Below are 20257 nucleotides of genomic sequence, written 5' to 3' on the forward strand. Positions count from 1 at the left end.
GTGTGTTTTTGATAGTGGACTTTTGTTCTGATTGATACTGTTGTAGTTTTTGTGAAAATTATAAATGAAGGTAATTGATAGTTTTAGTATTTTTAGAATCCCTTTAATGTTGGGTCTAGAAGGGTGTATGATGAAGGGCCAACCAATCACACAAAGATGATTATGGTTCAACATCTTTGTTTTGCATACAGCAGGTTGGGTGGAGGAATGTCTTTAAGGTGAAGGATCTCTCCTTAAGAATAATTTGATTTCCTCTGTAGGCGCACTGGCCAAACAGTGCTAAGAGTGGGATTGAACTATACTGTGAGTTCCCAAACTCTGCAGGCGTACGTGTCAATCTCTAGGCTTAGACCGCTAGCATACTCTTTGAATCCAGTTCGCTATTACAGAAGGGATGAGATGAATGCCTATGTGGCCTAGTGTTTTTGAATGAAAGTGGGACTCCTGTTCATAAAGGGTATTGATGTATAGCTGAAAATGGTACACAGTCCTCTCTCTAAGGGTTTATTTGTTCTTGTCGAGAGATCTAGCTCTCAGATCACTTTGTGACCTCTGCATCCCAGCAAGTATTTCCTTGCTGCCTTTGAGCTGATAGTCTCACCTGCTAGCCGTGGGTCAGATTCTTAGGCTTATTGGCGTAAACTTAGGCATGCTGCTATCTGCAGGTATTTCTTCCACCTTGCTTGGGGTAATTGTCATGCCATGCTATTCTAACCCACGAGCTCACAATTTGCCCCTTGGTTAAAGGTTCCAGGTTTGCTGTCCTGATTTTGACCACTGCTTGCCTTCAGCTGGGATCTTTTATACATGGCCACTAATTATCCTGATCAGCTACTTACTTCCCTGATTGATCGTTCTCTAGCTTAGTTCCCCGTTCAACGCTGCTCTGGTTTCGCCATATTATATCTAGTGTTTTCCATTGAGTGCACAGGTGTCAAATCTTAAGTTTTCCCCTTTGCAATTTGCTATGTTTATTCCTCTTTTCATGATGACCGAGGGCTCAAAAACTCAGTCCGCCATTTTGAAGTCTGGCAGCAGTGACTCTGGTGTAATTTGCCTCTGCAAAGCTATCCCTACTGGGGTGTGGTCTCTCCCAGGGCATGTGCGTTAGTTCTGGCTATAAATGTCGAAATACATTGGTTGGTACTGGGACTTATGCTCTGTTGGTATGGAGCATGAGCGCATCGGCTAGTCGGTAAGCCGATGAACCTCCACTCTCCGTTGGCTATCCTGGTTTGTCTCTGGACCTGCCGGACAGAGGAAGAGGCAGGGATGAGTAGTTTGTTTTGAGGTGTGGGAGGGAAAGGCACACAGCACTTCTTTTATTCATCTGTCCTGCTCTCTTCTTATATATTTTGCAGCCGCAGGGTTTTCATCTCACACAGGAGTACGTTCAGTCATAGATTTAATTCAATGTTGGAAAGACTTTTGGGAATCTTCAGTATTTTTCAAAACTGCCCTTACTAAAATTTGATGAAGCATGTGATTATCTATCGGATCCAATGCAAGTGGGTTGAAAGAGACCTATTAGACAAATATCGCTATGGGTAGGAAGACCAGAGGTTTCTTAGCTAGCGAAAGATTCTCCGGTTACACACGATCACACACCATGCATTGTTGTTGAACAAATACCGTGCACTTTAGTGACTCTTGGGGAGAGTTTTGCATCTATTCCTTTACAGTTTAGCACATGTCATTTTAGATACAGGTTTATCCTAACCATTAACGTCGAGGTTTATTGCTACAGAATTTTCAGCAAGAAATCAAAGTTTCTTGTTTTTACTGCATTGCATTTATTGATAAGCGGACTACATGGGCTGCATTTTAAATTCGATATGTCTCATGCCATTAAGATGCCTTGCTCAGAGCCTCACTGTTCGGCTACCTCATGGGATCTCGGGTGATGATGTGGATCTACTGCATGATCGACGTTGGTGGAGGTTGTTTGGAGGATGCTGCAAGTTGCTCCTCTCTGGACTTCTTCCCAGAACGCTAGGGTCTCATCGTATCCCCCTGTACCCCATCTGTGAGCGATATGAGTCCTGATGCAGAGCACATAGCAGACGTCCTATATTCCCACTAGCTCCTCGACATAATGTAACATTATGAAGACCACCTCCTCTTGTGATGAAATCCAATTCATCTTTCTAGCATTGCTATAAATATGTTCACAATCACCTCGATCACATTTTCTGTTCACACTTCCCCAACACAAAGTATTTAACAATATTTGCATTTGCAGTGAGTATATTTTTTTTTCATGGAAAGGTCAGTTTGCATTGAATGACCAATCTCCTATTCTGGTGACGGCAACTACCAAAATCACCTGATTCTGGACAGACATGCAGTGCGGTCTCCCTGTGGGTGTGGTGAGAGGGCCTGTTCACCACGCACCTTTTTGTTGCATTAAAAATGTTTCCAGGTCTGAAATCTGCTCTAGAGAGCAAGTGAGACTGAAAGTCACATCTGCTGGCGCGTCCTAGTGAAGGTAGCTGTAAAGTCTTTCCCGATCGATCACGGTCCTGGGCAGCAGTAGACGACTGGACGCCGCGTGAAATGCACGCGGCTGCATTTACCCTGGCAGGTGATGCTGCCCGGTTGCATGACATCCATGCCTCAGGGACCTCTTCTGTCTGGAGGGTTGTCCTTGGGTGTGTGCTCCTGACTTTACGTGCCACTGATTTTAGCTACAGGTATCTCTCATGTACACATGAGAACAATGTTGTATTTTAGTGCCTGTACACACAGTGCTGTAACACAAGGCACAGCAAGGGATATCAAAAGTGAATGGGTTATATTTCCCTTTGAGAGAAGGCAGACATAGGATTGAGTCACTCAGCTGCTACTGCCTTTTTTGGAAACTGTTATTTGTTGTCCTGCTGATTTTACTTTTCAGTATTGAGTGATGCTCTGGATGGTTGAATTCTGCTAGGACGGGGCCATGATGCGCCATTGTATTGTAGTTATGGTTATTCTACCCATCTTGAAAAACGTCACATGTCTTTATTTTAGGCTACTGATAAACATGTGCACAGCAATTGGACGACTTGCTGAAAAAAAAAACGTTATGCAACGTTGTCACGTCATAACGTTATGCAACGTTGTCACGTCATGAGGAAGCACCAAAAGTAAACTTCACTCATGTTGACTTTAGTCTCACTATGCCTTCTTCCGTTTGTACTCGCAATAATAACAAAAAAGTAGCGCACAGCACCATGTGTGTTGGACAGTTAGTGGAAAAGGAGCTCCGTAGAGTCATCCACGCTTATGCTATATGTGCTGTTAGATTTTCCCCAAAAGGAGTGTGCGATCAGCAGGTTGCCTCTACTGGTGTAAAGTCATAACATCCATACGCAATTGCAATGGCTCCCTGTGAACAGGTAATTTTGTATCAAGGGTCCTGCAGGGCTCAATTAGTGTTGCCCAAGTTGTCTCTGGGCCACTGGTCACACCTGTAGCATGTTTTGTGGTTGCAATTTTAGGGATTTCAGCAACGATGGAGATGTTCACTGATCATTTGTTTAGTATGCCCAGTTATAGCCTGCTTGGTTTCTCTTTAGTGGTACAATCCCCCCATATGTGACCGTTGCGTCAGGATAAACTGGTTCTTTTGACATGTCTTCACCACTCACCACCAAAGTTTTGGGAAAAGGCAGATTTGAGCCCCAACTCTAATCTCGTTAGAAAGGGAAAGCTGTAAACACGGAGCTATTTAACTCACTCGCTGATTTGGAGTTAGTGCATGAGCTACGCAGCAAAGTGAGAGGGAATTCCTGCCACTAGATTGCCACTTAAAAATTGGACCTTCTCTCTAAGCTCTTGTTCTGCTAGGACTCTTGAGTAATGACCAGTGTTTCGCACTCTGAACTCAATAGGTCGTTCTGTTACTTGCATCACTGAATTCCTTACCATGGGTGTCTGTGCTGTATTCTGGATTGATGCAACCATGCCGGCCATGCTTCATGACACGTCATTCCCCACCTACCTCCCAGTGAGAACACAAGTAGGGCTTTTTGTCACTGCTGTGCATCCATCGTTTTCACTTCCTTTCATGGTCCCCCCACCGAACATCAGGTTCTCCCTCACCTTACCGCCTCCATGATACACAAGACACCACTTGTCTTGATTTGGGTGTAACGTATCTCTTCCCTCTGCCCCTCCTAACAGACAGACGGACACACACACACACCTTCCCCCCCCCCCCCTTCCAGCATTTGTTCATGCACGCGAATATGCCTGTCCATCAGAATATCTGTAGGGTGCATTTTCAACCAAAGCAGATGTTCCTGTCCCAGTTGAGGGGTGTAGTTGGGTCAGCATCTAAGTTTCCTGGTTCCGTTTCCCCTCATCTGGCAGCGGTACCTCCCTTCCCATTGTAGTAGTCTGCATCCACTTACTCTCTGCCATCATAAGGCCTACCGGCTTACGTGTACATTTTGGACGTACCGCCCCTGGTGGTGAAATCTCTCTTGAGACAGTTAGTGTGATTGGCCAAGGCTGAGCATCTTTAATTGTGGTATTGGGGGGTTTCTGTAGATTGCTTTTCGCCCCCGCCCCTCCAGAACGCTACCCGTGTAAACGTAGCAACTCAAGTGCAGCAAAATCTGGATCAGACCCATATTCCTGTGCACCAACTTTGCTGAACACTCATCCTGGCCAACGGGTACTACATGTGTAAATGGACAATGAGCCATGGACAACTTTTGGAAAGCATTGTTTACACCTTATGAACGGTTCTACGTTATTACAGACTTTCTTTTTAAAGTCTGCAATTTGGTGAACTAGTATTGGTCGACCTAAATATGGCTTTTTTTAAGTGCCCCCCCCCCTCGTACCCCCACAGGCCCATATATGTGTAAGTATTTGGTCAATTCGCCCAAACAGATCAATGATATTGCAAACTTCCATAAGAAAGTCTACGTAACAACGGAATGCCTGTGTGGGACCTTGTGTCGCATCAGGAATTGCTCACTAGAGTTCAGGCTCTTTCGTGCTGTTCTTTTTTTGTTCAATAAATATTGCGAAGCCCCTCTTCCCCGTTTGTGATGAAGGGCGTTGAGCTTCCTTCCACCTAGACGCATTCACAGGCCTTGGGTCAATCTGGGGACCTCTGACTAGTAAGCGGCCGTGCAGGGGTGTGAATTACACCCCATACACGTTCCATAGCATGTGGACTACTGGTGAATGATTAACTGATAAGTGGCTGTCTCGTTCTCATGGAGCACCGACCCCTGTGTCTTTTGGGTACATTGTGTGTCCTCGTGCACAGCTGCTTCTCTAGACTTTATTATTCTCCAGCTTTTGCTGCCTGTGTTGGTGCCTGGGTGGAGCCTTCGTTTCTGAGTTTGCTCAAGACCTTAAAGGGTCTTCAAAAGGCGTAGTTGTGATCGTCACATGTATGCTGCCCAGAGACATAGATCAGCTTATCTTTGCACATACAGTTGGCAACAATGGCACTTTGTCTTTCAAGAAACGCCCCTTTCTCTGTTGTTTCTTCTCGGTAACTTCGCTATGAGGGCGAAGCTGCTTTTCGTGGCTGTTTTTACTTTACTTTCTCCGTAGATCCGAGATATGATCATGTTTTGGGATGTCAAGGGCGGCACCAAGGGCATTGTTCTGGATTGCTTGTAGTTTGTTGAGGTTTCATTCAGTAGTGTCGGCTAGGAGGACATTACAGTAGTCCAGTTTCGTGCCAATGTTAGTTGGTGGAGAGGAAGGGCTTACAGGCATTCAGGAGTTTAGTGGTGTAGGCAGTAGATGAGGCAATGGCATTCACATGCTGCAACATACTTAGAGTGGCGTTAAGTTGGCCTCCCATGGTTTTGATGGTACGGGTGGCTGGGATAGCAACATTCTTTAGTTGTGTCAGCATCCCATCAGTAACGGTATGCCTACTATACTCAAATGAGATGTAATTGTAATTCCATGCTTTTTGGCAACTGTAGGAGAAACGTTGAATACAATGGGGCACAGCTAAACTGGTAGGTTCTTAATTTAGATTAAGGACTCACAACTTGCCATTTTCCTTCTAAAAACAATGCTACTACCAGTTAAGTTGCCATACGTTTGAAAGAACTGACCATTTAAGTTATTTGTTCAAGGTTATGCTAACTTAACGATCCCAACACCAGGTGAGGAAGGATCTTCGGGCTTTGGTTGGTTTCCCTCTCTCTTATTGTGGAGGGGTCCTAGGTCTCCCCTCTTCCGTCCGTGTATTATATTCTATACCATGGTATTGTTGCTCGTATGTTCCTTGTGAGCTTCATTCTGGGATTTTTAGAATGCAAACTTAAGTTTGTTTGCCACCTTGTCCCATCTCCCTGTCTCTGCCCACATTCCATAGAGGGCATGAGAGCCGATTCCAGTACAGAATAAACATTACCTGGCAAGGTGGGCTGTGTTCATTCCCCTTGAGCAGTACATCTGGCAAAGGGAGATGGTATAGAGAAGTGCAAATGTCCCGTTTCTTCCTTGCTGTTGTAATCCTTCCCCTCGAACTTCGGCAATACTCCGAAGCGCCCAGCAGAAATGAAGGCGCCGGGCAGGCTGCCCTCCAGGAACTTCCATGAAGACGCACGTGTTTCTTGGACCCCTTACTGGGGTGGGCAGGATACTCCGGGAAACCCACATGCCACAATTGCTGAGATAAAGACCAAGAAATTACTAGTCTAATCCTGGGCCTTTTTTATCCACTGGTTTTGTCATGTTAATTCTGCAGGCTGCCCTCATAGTAGGCATCATTCTTGGGAATGAGTTGGCAGAGTCCAGGAGTGTGCACATGAGCTCTGCTCTGCCAACCTTTGTGTGTGGAGCAGAATTTGCGGCACACGATGACTGTTTACTACACAGCGGTATGTTTCTGCCCATTTTGTAATGAAAGGTGATTTTTTTTTTTTAAAGTAGAAATACATTTGTCATTTTTGCTAATTTTAGAAGCTGAAGTCCATCATCAATCATTGTTTACTGACATGCTGCAACCTCCGGTTTCCAATAATCTATATTTTTTTAAAACCTGTAATGTGCTGTCCCTGCGGGTCAAATATCAGGTGATGTCTCTACTTGCTTTAATACACAAACGGTCCAGGGCTTATGTGATGTCACTTCCGCCACCTTGACAGTTTTGGTGAAATTGCATCACTGGCTCCATGTGGATTTGACACTGTTGAAAAACGTGGGTTTCCACCTGCATATCCCGCTGCCCCTCTTCGTGGCTTGCAGTATCTTAAGAACTAAACTTCACGTTTTCCTTTGCATTTTGCACTGTTTCAAAGGGAACACGTGTTTCCTGTTTTTACATAGTTTTTGTTTAGGCGGGCGTAACATTGCATGTAACTGTGGTAATGTCACAAGGACTGGAAAATAATCCTCGTTTTCACAAGTTTGGCAAACAGCACGAGATGGCAACAGTCACGTGCTGTCCAAAATCAGGATGTTTTGTCCAAGCTGCACGGCTTGAGTGAAGGGTCAACAATTGCCTATTGTCCACAGCAAGGCACTGAAAAGACAATACTATAAGGCAGGGATCTGCAACCTTTGGCTCTCTAGATGTTTTGGCCTACAACTCCCATCAGCCCTAACCAGCATAGTCATTTCAGCAAGATCATTGGAGTTGGTGTCCAAAACATCTGGAGAGCCACAGGCTGCAGGCCCCTGCTAGTAGGCAACCTGAAGCAGCTCACCAGGGGTTGATTGCCCATTTTTAGAAAGGAAATGTGATGTCAAGTCCAATTGTTGTTTCAAACAATGGTGAATGCCTGCAGCGACTGTGGCTTTGGCTCCTTTGCCCGCAGATGCTCCTTACCCGTTTTGAATTTCTAGAGCGCCCAGAGGCTGCCCCTGGGTGGTAGCGGTGCACGGTATAAGTCAACATAACCTAACATTTCTGAAACTGTCGTTTACCATTTCCAAACTCATGTCCTGTCAGGTATGGTTGATGTTTCAATCCAGACCAACAGAGCAACTGAACGAAGTGTCACTTCCAGGTGCTTTAATACTCAACTGCTGTCTTGGTGCTGCCCTCCAGGGCCTCCAGCCAATACCTGTGAACCAACTTCAAGGCATCCTTTCTCCAGTGGTGTGAGGTAATCACAGGACGGTAACATTAATGTAAGCAGTATCACTGTAATTGATACATGCCCGGGAAAGATGTGTAGAGCAGGCAGCTGCTGTTAGGTGATGACCATATGAAAACCACCACTTCAGTAGCCACATGAGGATGAGGTGTGACGTGATCTCTGATGAAGTTGTCCTTTCCCTAGTAACTTGAGAGTATACCTAACCGCTCCTGAACATGAGTTAGCCGGTTCAGATGATATCATCCATGGTACCCTCAAGCCTTCCTAACTGCAATAGCGCCTCTAACAACCTCAAGCAACATATTCAGACTATTCAGGACAACGCTGCAAGACTCATCCTGGGCCTCAAACCCAGAGATCACACCATGCAGGACACATCTCCCTCCATTGGCTCTATTGTGGCCTGTATCAACTTCCAGGACCATTGCCTCATCCATAGAGCATTGCAGAACTTTGCACCGCTCCATCTTAAGAAGAGGAAAAATAAATATTCTTTCTCTAGGCACCTGAGATCAACTAATACTCTTGCCATCACCTCCTTGAAGAAAGAGATTGGGTGGAAGCACTGTGGGTGCTGTGGGAGCATTCCTGTGGAATTCCCTCCCAATATCCGTTTGATCACGCTTTGCAAACAGATCCGATCATTGGAGGCTGTCAAGGCAAAATGTAAATTTCTTTCACATTGACGTTTCCTCTCTTTATGCAAGGAAACTACAAATTCAGACCCACTTTCTCGCTTTGTCTTCGCCAGTCTTTTAAAGGGACCCTAATCGCTATAGGTGTAGTCAAATCTGGTTTACTACTGTACTTGACCAGAAACGTCACCCACAGCACCCTTTGCATTCATCTTGTGTATCCACTATAGCATTCAAGGATATTGTGAAAAAACAAATGTAAATGAATGTCACACCAGGATAGTGTTTTAAAACTTCAGGCACACTGTAACCTATGCAGGGTCATAGCATGTATGTGGAACAACCTGAAGCGACCATAAGAGCTTTACCCACGGGCCCCTTTCTGAAAACCACTTGAGAGAAAATATCAGTAGAGAACAAGGACGGAATAGGCTGTGGAATAAACCAGACAGAAAAGACCAAACCAGATAATTTATATCAGAGCCTTGCCTCACAAGCCCTCTGTGCCATGAAAAACACTCAGTCCTCCGACCAGTCTTAGGGTCTGTGAATAGCGTGGGCTCCCCTGTGTCACAGGGGTGTCTGTTATGCTCTTGCAAGTTGAGAAAGACCTAGTGCAAGTGGATGGCACAGGACCAATCCCACCAAAGGCATCATCGGACTCGAACTGAGAACACAATTATTTACAGATCTGGTGGCAGTGAACATGGAAAAGTAGTAGCGTTGAATGCTAATGTTAATAAAAATAATAATGACTGCCGATGCAGTGAACCTTCAGGAAGGACAAAATACAGCTGTCTCTGAGCAAGGTGACCTTTTCTCCAGTGATCTTGCATCTTTCAGTGGAGAAAAGACTCTTCACATCTAAAGGATGAACTTCCCGACACATCATTGCTAATGAAGATTGCGGCATCACCAGCTTTGGCAATGTAGGTCAGTGGAACTGGCAGCAAAGTGACAAAATAGTTACACAGGCTCAATAGTGATTTGGAGTTGGGTATAGTTGTACATAAGTGACCTATCTTCCTGCCGGTGTCCCTGCTTGTTTCAAGCTGTTAAGGATCATCATCCCGGAGAATATTGGTCTTTACATGCGTTACTCTGAATGTGAATGCCACCCGAGCCACACTCTGTGTTCTGCACATGCTAGTACCCTGGCATACAGCAAACCTCACAGACCTGAAGGAGACTTCCCAATACCTCCCTGTAGCTGTGCTTTTGAATGGTGGGGGAACTACTTGCAACCCCCACCCTCCAGGCATCAATTAGATATCGGACCTCTGATCCGACGGCAAGGTACAGGGAGTGGGAATACATTAGCAACATCTTTTTTTATTTGTAAGGCAAAGTCAGTACAGGAACCCAATGGGAAAATAATGTTGGGCTTTTTATTTGCATGAAATGCTGGGCTTTGGGAAAATAATTTTGGGATGCAAGTAAATAAATGGGAAATGTCGTTTTTCACCCTCTACATTCACTTGAATAGAAGTGTCTTAGGGTTACTTATTTTTGGATTATGGACACCCCCCTTTGGTACAAAAGACAGGGGATTCAGAAAGGTGGAGTCACCAAAGTACTTTATTGTGTAACACACTGGACATGAACTTTGTAGTTTCGAACCAACACTCATCCCGTGATTTTCTATATGGGAATAAATTGATTTAACTTCAATTCAATGTGCTAAGGATCTACACAGCTTTACCCATCCCCACAATTTAATGGAATGGATTAAGGCAGGCTGCTCCCAACACAATTTAATCTAAATGGATAAGGTGATTTTCTATACTGGAAATAATTTGAGTTGCATTTAATAAAATATGCCAAGGGTCTCCTCAGTTGTACCCCCTACCCACTATGTGAGATGGAGATTAAGGCTGGCAGATTCCCCACGCTTTTGTTGGCATTCAGATTAATCTACTTACATGGAAGGCCTTGATTATGGGGCATCCAGGGAAACAGCAAGGCTCCTCTGAGGATAGCACAGATCTGGCCAAAAGGCTTCGGTGAAGGGTAGTCCACAGCACCCAGACTTACTCTGGCTCCTCAAATGGCAGGCCCAGCTAGCTTCTAGATGTACCTGTCTTCCATGCAATGTTTAAGGTCTTGGTAGCTCTCCTGTCTCCATGCTAGTTCTCTGTAAGAGTCCAGAAGCAGACTACCTCCAGCAATAGAGTGGGAAAGTCAAGGGAAAAATCAAAAGTCAAAAGAAGGGTCCCAAGAGTCAAAGCCAGAGAAACATCAGCAAGTATGTCGCTTTCAGATAGAAAACTGAACTCTTATAGGGCTGGGGACACTCAATTATTATCATCTCTCTCTCTCTCTCTCTCTCTCTCTCTCTCTCTCTCTCTCTCTCTCTCTCTCTCTCTCTCTCTCTCTCTCTCTCTCTCTCTCTCTCTCTCTCTTCCCCCCCCCCCAAATAAACCCATTGCCTTTTAATAGGACAAGGAGTTAAGGGGTGTGAATGAGGGAGGATACAGATTCATCATCCCAAAATGACTGGGTTTAACTTCTTCAGTGTCCTTAAAGTCTAACATGCCAGCTACCTCAATTTTCCCGATAATTGCTGGCACATATATATTTTTGAATTCTATATTTTATGACAAGTTGGAAAATACTATTTATTTTGGCACACTCTTCCTGGGCGGCGCTACCATTCTTTGTGATTTGCTCCTGAGCCAAAATAGTCACATCTGCCTCTTCCGGATTCCATAACCTATCACCACACAACTTTCTATTCCCTTGGAATTATGGTAATGCTGGAATCATAATTCTTCTCATAACTCAAGTTGTATCCATCAAACAAAATCCATGTTTACATGGTCCCAACAAGCTTCTTATCCCCTTCTATATGAATCTGGGAGGAGCTAACTGAGACATATAATGCACTTTTTATTCCAGAAAATGTATTCAATGTTAGTCAATGCCAATGCACCACAAGTCCCTCAGTTCCATATAGCCCCCACCAATTCTTAGGTTTCATTTCTCTTCTATGACCGGATCAGGACATTTGGCTGGCACATGTGATCATGCCCTCACCTCCTGGGCTTCAAAGGTTTTTGTTTGAAGCTAATGCAGGTAATTTCTGCTGGCTGTGTTATCTGTAAATCCCATTATTTTGATCCACGTCTATGTATATCTTAGCATTTAAACTGAAACCAGATCTTCTTATCCCAGAGGTCCTCATCCAAAGGTCTTGTGGTCACATTTTCAAAGGGGCAGATCTTTCAGTTCAGTGGGAAAAACACAGCTTCATCCATACTTTAGACAATACAGCTTTAAATCGACAAGATATGCTTACATGTAACATTTTAGCATTATATCGAGGCCTGCTGTTCATAAATATAATCTTTCTTTTCTACTGTATTAGAACAGGGGTATATTCATTATTAATCTAATGCACACAGATAGGCCACAGTTAACATAGGAAACCAGTGTTCACGTTTACAAAAATGGAATACGCCTTTCTCTTTACAGGCTGTCATTTCATATGATGGAAATTAAGTCTCTTTAGATGCAATCTGTCACTTGACTTTATTTCTTAAATGTCAGTTATCGTTCCTCCTTTTTATCTTCCAAATGCACAGTGTTTCAAATGTGTTTTCTTTCCACGTGCACTGCTGAGGTTTTACATAATTTCTTTACATTTCACTAGGCCTTATGGCGAAATCACTGTTTTGTAGGGGCTTTTATATTTCAATGGAGCCCCACATTTGTCAGCGTCACTCTTGCAATAGGGGCCTAGCATGGCCTCTCCATCTCCATCACTCTCGGGCTGTCTTTTCACCCCACAAGTCACACAGGGAATTTTGTCTCTGTTCAATATTCTCCCCACACGACCCAACAAAAAAAGACACTATTCATATCTATGATGACCAGGAATACATCCTTTTCTTCTTAATGGGGCCTGTACACTTTTGGGCTGTGCTGGCTGAGGACATGGGGCAAGACTAAACCTGCAGATGAATAAAACCAGATTCACTCTGTTGGATCCAGAGTCGGTGTCATCTTGGTAGGGACTAGTTTGCTTTAACTGCATTGTCAAGTGGTATCTGCTGTTGCAGAGGTGACTGCTGTCGTACAATGTCCTGTGCCAGTGAGTGAACTAGGCTGATGTCCCTTTTTTCCTTTCCTTTTCCTTTACAAGTAATGTGAGTCACCACTGTTGCTTCCTGAATGGTAACCATGCAGGATGGGAGAAATGGTCCCAGACCGTGACTTGGGAAATGGCGGAAACATGCCATTACCTGTTGCTGCGTAGGATTTCTGATGTTTCTTCCCAAGTTGGTGGAAGCTCAGATGATGCTTTTAAAAGAACATATTTTCTGAGATGCACCCAGCCTCTCTTTAACCTAAGTGCTCTGCCTGCTGAATGATGTTCTTTATTACACATGCACTCTGCTGTGCTGGCACAAACCCCTCTATTGTATCCTCCCGAAATACTCAGCTGCCTCAATTACTATACTCTCTGTAGTAGTGAGTGAGAGGTCAGCGGAATTAAACCTCTCCAGGGGCGCATCACCAAGGGCACTTTTCCCTCATGTTGTTTCTTCATCTTGTCTGTTCTTTCCTCCCAATGTTGGGTTCAATCCTCAGAATGTTCGACTTGTTGCCCACCTCTACCTAGTGTATCACATCCTCGAAAGTCTCACACATCAAGCACCACCACCGTTCTCGACATGTTACCTCATGCATTGTGATGTGCATGAAATAACTTTCCTTCCTGCCTCCCTCAGTGATGTGCTGTGCTGACCCTCATCTCCCCTAGTCCTACTTCCCTGCTTTTGCTGTTCCTTCATGTCATTCCGAATAAGAAAAAGGCAGTGGGGGAAGCCGTGCACCTGTGTTTGAAGGTGATTAAGTAAGGGGACACAGAATAATTCTCAAGATGTGTTGGTTATCGGCCAAGTCTGGTCTGAAAAGCTCAGTTTTCTTCACCCAATATGATTTTTAATGATGAAGAATCTCAATAATGAGAATGTGGGGCCTACACAGAATTTTCCAACTAAACAAAAAATGGATACTTGGGCAATTACAATCTTGAGCCAACAGTTATGGTGCGTTGGATTCAAGATCTGGATTTAGAAAAGGACAGGGCCCTAAGCGGATTAATTTTATCCATCTTTCAAGAACGTATTTGAGGGGAAAAACCTCTGCATTTGGCCTTCGTCGACTTGACAATGGCATTTGGCAGGGTGTCTCACTCTAGGCTATGGGATAAACCTTTAAGTTGGGGTTGTCCATGGCAGTTGGTGTCAATTTAGAAATATCTACATTCAGACACCAAACTCCAGGTCCGCCTAAACATGGAGGGATCTAGGACACTGCCAATAAAAGCTGCCAGGGGATTACGACAGGAGCGTGTCCTGGTGCCCTTACTTTTAAACATGTATACCACAGTTATAGAAGAAGCATCCTGTGAGACTAAATCTTTTCCACCTATGCTGGCAGCACAGCAAGTTCCCTAGTTGGTATATGCGGATGACCTGGTTCAACTGCTGCCCATTTGGGCTGCAGAGACGGTTAAAGGGACCCCAAGGAGATATATCTGGCAACTACTTGGAAATTAATATGGCGAAGACCAAGATTATTTTTTTTTCTAAAAGAGAAAGGAAGGATACAAATTTCTCCTGGTATTTGAACTAGGATGTTGTAGATAGGGTGCCCTATCTGAGTTATGTCTTCCAGGCAACTAGAAATAAAAAGAATATCCAAGAAAGTCTAACTATTAAGGTAATAACCCTAGCCATTCAAATGGCTACATAGAAAATATGAGCACTATTCAATGCTCCATCCTTTATAGACCAAAGGTAGATTTTAGGCAAAGTGGATCAAACTGTGGGTCAAACTTGAGGGTTCGTACTGGAAATAATGTATTAAGCCTTCCGAGGGGAGCTCCAGATATTTAGATTCAAATCTGGCCTCCTTTCAGTGGAAGCCATTGTCACCTGGAAGATACTCTCCCTGTACAGGAATATCCTGGTTCCTCCAGCCGACTCATTGTTTGTAAATTTGTCTCAGGATTCCATGCATTTAAGTCTTGAGAACTGGTGGAGTTACTGTGTGGAATTCTTGTTCTCTGTAAACTCTACAGATGCAGACCTAGGTAGTAGTCCAAAATGTTTTTTGAAAAAAGTATAGGTTACTTGACTGGTGTAAAACAAGAGAAGAATGTTCACCTCTAAACTTTAATGCACTTACTTTTATCATCTGTCCCTTGACCACTGATAACAGCTTGTATGTCCCCCTTTTCCTTTCTGTTTTGCTCCTCCCTCTCCCTCCCCAGCACTATCTGGAATAGTCGTCGATCTTCAACTGATAGTCACTTGTTTTGTTCCTCTCATCACTTCTACTCTCCTCTTCTCCCCCCCTCCCCTCCTCTTGTCACTCTTGCACTGCAACAATTGTCATCAGGCATGGTAATGTTACTGCTTGTTTTGTTTTCCCTCCTTCCTCCCTCGACTCTCCCTTATTGTTACATACACTTATACTATCTCTTATGATTTGATAGTTATTTCTCACATTCTGTACTGTTTCAAGGACTTGTATGAATGTACTGATTTTCTCCCATGTTCCCTCCCTCCTTGAAGCGCTTTGAAACACTTTGTGTATAGGCGCTATACAAATAAAGTATAAACTTAAGAAATCCAAGCTTTTAACAGAAAAGTGTCTCAGAACTTTAAAGTATTTGAAAAGAACTTCTTGTCCTAGTAGTCATCAAAGATTCAGATTAAATGTATTACCTACTAAAGAAATGGGGCAAAGCTTGCGAACGTAGAGCTGCTTTGTCGATTTTGTATTCATCTAATTGAGATTGAATTCTGGAGCCCTCTTGTGGTATATTTGCTTTGCTCGATTTATAAAGTATTTGGACCATTTATGCCCTGTAGACTTCTGGGCTATGCCTTTAAAAGGAAATAATGTATCTTTAACTCTGGAAGTCACTAGATTTATATTGTATATCTTTCCATCAATATTATCTTGGGTGACATTAAGAATTATTGTGGTGTTACTGTATAGGCCTCCTGCACTTTATTGCTATTTGTGTACATCAATCTACGGCATGGTAATTGTCGTGGTACTGGGAGATCATGCCTTGCACTGTATTTTATGACTGTATATAATATTATATATTGGAATTTGTTGAATTTGTATTTCTAATTTATTGTATTCTTTTAAAGGTTTGGTATAAGCCATGACACAGTAAGAATAAATAAAAAAAAATGAGTTCCCTCATCTTTTAACACAAGGAGGTAATTGCTGCAGATGTAGAAAGCCTTTGGTGGGTTCGCAGCATGCCACAGGATGACGTAAAAAAGCATGTTGGTCCTATATCGGCACCAAACAAACATATATGAATTCAGAGCCTCTTCCGATTGTATAGTGAGACAGTCCATAGGAATGCAATCCTAATCTATCTGCACATCCTAACTGTGCAAGGCCACTACAACTGCTAAACCCGCACACGTGCAGAAGGGCCACATGTTGGGCAGACTGTCAGTTATATATATTAAGGAGTTGGATTGAGAATACATATGTTCCATGTTCCAGAAGTCTCCTCTTCCAATCTAGATCATTGAAATGGGCACATAGTCCAGAACTTCCCCTTAAATGCACCCAACTACACATCTCCCCTTATGAGATGGGGCTGCTTTTAAATCTCTTAATGGTGTTGCAGAATGTCCATAGGAGTAGGCGTCGATGGCGATGAATATTAGTGAAGCCAACAAACATTTGTTCAAAACCTTTTAACGTCCCAGTGTGAAGCCTAATCTTCACTGCAGAACACAAATGTTCCCTTTTCAATGTTTCACATCTGTGATCTTCCAGCAGGTCCGCTCATTCAATGGCATCCATGCTTCCATTTTAACAATACACTTTGAACAACCAGAGGTTTCCCACTTTATTATTTATTTTGTTATTTACAAAGTACCAAGGACTTTATGTAAGACTAGTCAATGTAACCTCTCGAGGACTGTGAGTGTTCAGGAAACCTAAATTATTTATGAAATGTTGTGGCTTGAACAAGGTTTCGGCCCTAAACAACACGCTTTATTAAAGGCTCTTTGTGTGCATCATGTGTTGACTATTGTCAGCTAATAATTCGTGTAGAAGTTGGTGAGGAAAAGGCTGCTTAAGTGGCAGATGGACTCCATGTGTAATGGCCCAGCGACTGAGCCTGAGGATTCCTTTACAATGCTGAGAATACTTTTGATTGGCTGCCTTACAAAGGGATAGAAGTGTGCCAAAAAAGTTGTGGTACAGTGACTCCAGCAGGGGACAGAGTAGGACGGAAGGGAGAAACGTGCAACACATTTCTCAAGGGTTGCAGTCATGCTGGTTAACACCCAATTGAGTTGAAACGGATTCTAGTTCTGCTTTAACTGATGACCAGTTGTAAAATGCAGAGGTCTGCTTTAACTTCACAAAGAACAGGTCCGGAATAGTGAAAATGGTTTCAAAAAGTAGTGGAGCTGTAGCAGTATAAAATAAAAGTAGTGAAACACCACTCCCGCACGTTCCCGCCCGCTTCAACTGTTGGTCTTACAGCAGAAGCCACCGCGGAGTGTACTAATTGTTTAGTTCTGTCCATTTTCATTTTTGTGTTACTGTCATGTTTAAATCCCTTTAGATTGTTATGTAGGTGCATAGGGAATGTGAATTGTTAGCTTTAAATATTTATTTATATACCTCTTACAAGTAGTAATTATTTTTTTTGTTCTTTTGCTTAGGTTTCATCAAACTTTGAATGATTTTGGCATAATGACAGCTGAAGATACTTATACTTGTATGAGTAACGACTCCTCCAACATGTCTACATCCAACGTTCTTGAAGGTGTTGCTGGAGCACCGAATGAGTCAGCCTTGCTGGCACTAATGGAGCGTACGGGCTACGCCATGGTTCAGGAAAACGGGCAGCGGAAATATGGGGGGCCACCACCTGACTGGGAGGGACTACACCCGCCTCGGGGCTGCGAAGTGTTTGTTGGCAAAATCCCTCGTGATGTTTATGAAGATGAGCTGGTTCCCGTCTTTGAATCCGTAGGTCGAATCTATGAAATGAGGTTGATGATGGATTTTGATGGGAAAAATCGAGGCTATGCCTTTGTCATGTTCACACTGAAGCATGAGGCCAAACGGGCTGTCCGAGAACTGAACAATTATGAAATCCGTCCAGGTAGGCTTCTTGGAGTGTGTTGCAGTGTAGACAACTGCCGGCTGTTCATTGGTGGTATACCAAAGATGAAAAAGAGAGAAGAAATCTTAGAAGAAATTTCCAAGGTAACAGAAGGAGTCCTTGATGTGATTGTGTATGCCAGTGCGGCTGACAAGATGAAGAACCGAGGTTTTGCTTTTGTTGAGTATGAAAGCCACCGAGCCGCAGCAATGGCAAGGAGAAAGCTGATGCCTGGAAGGATTCAACTCTGGGGCCATCAGATAGCAGTTGATTGGGCAGAACCCGAAATAGATGTTGATGAAGACGTAATGGAGACTGTAAAAATTCTTTACGTGAGAAATTTGATGATCGAGACCACAGAGGATGCACTTAAAAAGAGTTTTGGACAATTTAACCCGGGATGTGTTGAACGGGTGAAGAAAATTCGAGATTACGCCTTTGTCCATTTCACCAGCCGAGATGATGCAGTAAACGCCATGATAAAGCTAAATGGGACTGAGCTAGAAGGATCCTGCATTGAAGTTACCTTGGCCAAACCAGTTGACAAAGAGCAGTACACCCGTTATCAGAAAGCAGCAAAAGGGGGAGCACCAGCAACCGCAATTACAACAGATGTCGCCCAGCCCAACTACGTTTACTCCTGCGATCCATATACATTAGCTTACTATGGCTATCCATACAATGCTCTCATCGGGCCTAACCGAGATTACTTTATTAAAGGTTGGTAGACCCAGCTTCATCCTATTGACTGTTTTGTTTAGAAGAAATCCTTATAACTACTTTAGATTTTGGCAAGTTTATCTTAAATGAGGTCTCTTTGGTATTTGAGGGCACATCACAGAAAAATGTAAACTAAGGTTTTAAAGCTCAGATGGTATAGGTACACAGTGGGAGTAATGCCCAACTGAGTTTAAGCATACTTGCTATCTGTATAATCTTTGCAACACCCTACTACACACTACTACTAGTCAAGTAGAATGTACGGTTATTTATTTGGTAGACTAATCAAGAAAGTAAATAAGAATAGGCGTTCATATTTTGGAGAACAGAGGAAAAAGTACATGTACCTGACATTACAAAATAATTAATATCATTACATGAAATTGTGACTTCTTTTTAGCACTGGTCACGTGTTGGGTAGAGGGAAAGTTTGATTTTAAAGGATCCAGTGAAATGTCTCCTTTCAGTACCCTTACCACATACTCTGCCTTCTCTGCCTATGAGTTCCGGCACTCTAAATTGCCACACGGATGCTTTTGATTTATTGTATAGAGTTTTGCAAACTTACCTTAGTAGTTGTTTGTCCATGTTGTGTATTGTTAATTGTAGTGAAATGATGGAAAATTGACTTTTTACCCGGATCATCTTTGCACTTAACATCTTTCCTTTCCTGCATTGACTACAGTAATTGCAATTCGATGTGATTTTGTTGTGATCTGCATGTTTCAATGTACAGGAAATGGTGAATCCTAGCACTGATCCTAGCTTCAGAATATTGCTTGTTTAAAGAAAATGACTACAAAATATCATTCTAAAAGCCTTGTTTGGCATGCTATACGTTGGCGTTGGGTTGCTACCTTGATTACATTAAAAATCCGACATTAAGCCCCGCCCATTTAAAACGAGTATCATGCCTCCTTGCAGCACCTTTGTTCATATTGATTAAAGGTGCAGGTCACTTTAAATGTCACCTCTGTACTTCTAATTTCTCCCTCTCCCCCGTTATCTTCCTCTCGTGTGGCATCCTGTCAACCCTTTGAATGACTGTGTTCTCCCCTCAGTTTCTGACTTTGTGTCTCTGTCTCATACATGCTAATACATGCTAACATGTACATTGTCCTTCAGGAGTTGCTCGTCCTTTTTAATTCCTTTGCATTCTGGGACTTTAGCCCTTGATTTATAATTGGAAAAGCAGATCTACAAGTTCAATGTTGCAAAAAAAGGACTGGGTGAGCATTTCACAAATTACATGTACAGTTGGCAAGTTTCCCAGTTCCAAGGGCGACACTTCAAGCCAGTCCTGATTTTTCCCATTGTTTGCTGGGACTTGTAGGCCCATAGTAAGCATGGGAACATAAACTACAAGTCCCAGCATGCAATGGGAAAAACCATGACTGGCTAGATGTCGCGCATGAAACTGGAAAATCTGACACACTTTATTTTTTTTACCCACTATCCCACTTTACCTTCTCGCAGTCTGACTCCATTACTCTTTCTGGGCTCTCTTTTCCCTTTTCTGCGATAGCTCCCACTGTTCTTTCCTTATCACATTTAGTGCCATGTTACATGCTTATGCCCAATCTCGTCTCTCGTATTTTTTCTCCCTCCTTTCACTATTGTCACCCATTCGCTTCTCTGTCAATCCCCTTTCC

The 20257-nt window shown here is 43.2% G+C and overlaps 1 protein-coding gene across 4 annotated transcripts in view; it reads left to right on the forward strand.

Moving 5' to 3' along the window:
- RBM47 (RNA binding motif protein 47) overlaps positions 1 to 20257 on the forward strand; it is a 734836-nt gene that overhangs the window by 667810 nt on the left and 46769 nt on the right. For all 4 annotated transcript variants that reach the window (XM_069631765.1, XM_069631766.1, XM_069631764.1 and 1 more), the window contains one exon: positions 17440 to 18605. In XM_069631765.1, coding sequence (XP_069487866.1) covers positions 17471 to 18605 — 1135 coding nt within the window. In that variant the 5' untranslated portion in view covers positions 17440 to 17470. The remainder of the gene's footprint in view (positions 1 to 17439; positions 18606 to 20257) is intronic.

This window comes from Ambystoma mexicanum, chromosome 6q, assembly GCF_040938575.1.
Source record: "Ambystoma mexicanum isolate Mex_15411 chromosome 6q, UKY_AmexF1_1, whole genome shotgun sequence".
In the NCBI taxonomy this organism is placed as follows: Eukaryota; Metazoa; Chordata; class Amphibia; order Caudata; family Ambystomatidae; genus Ambystoma; species Ambystoma mexicanum.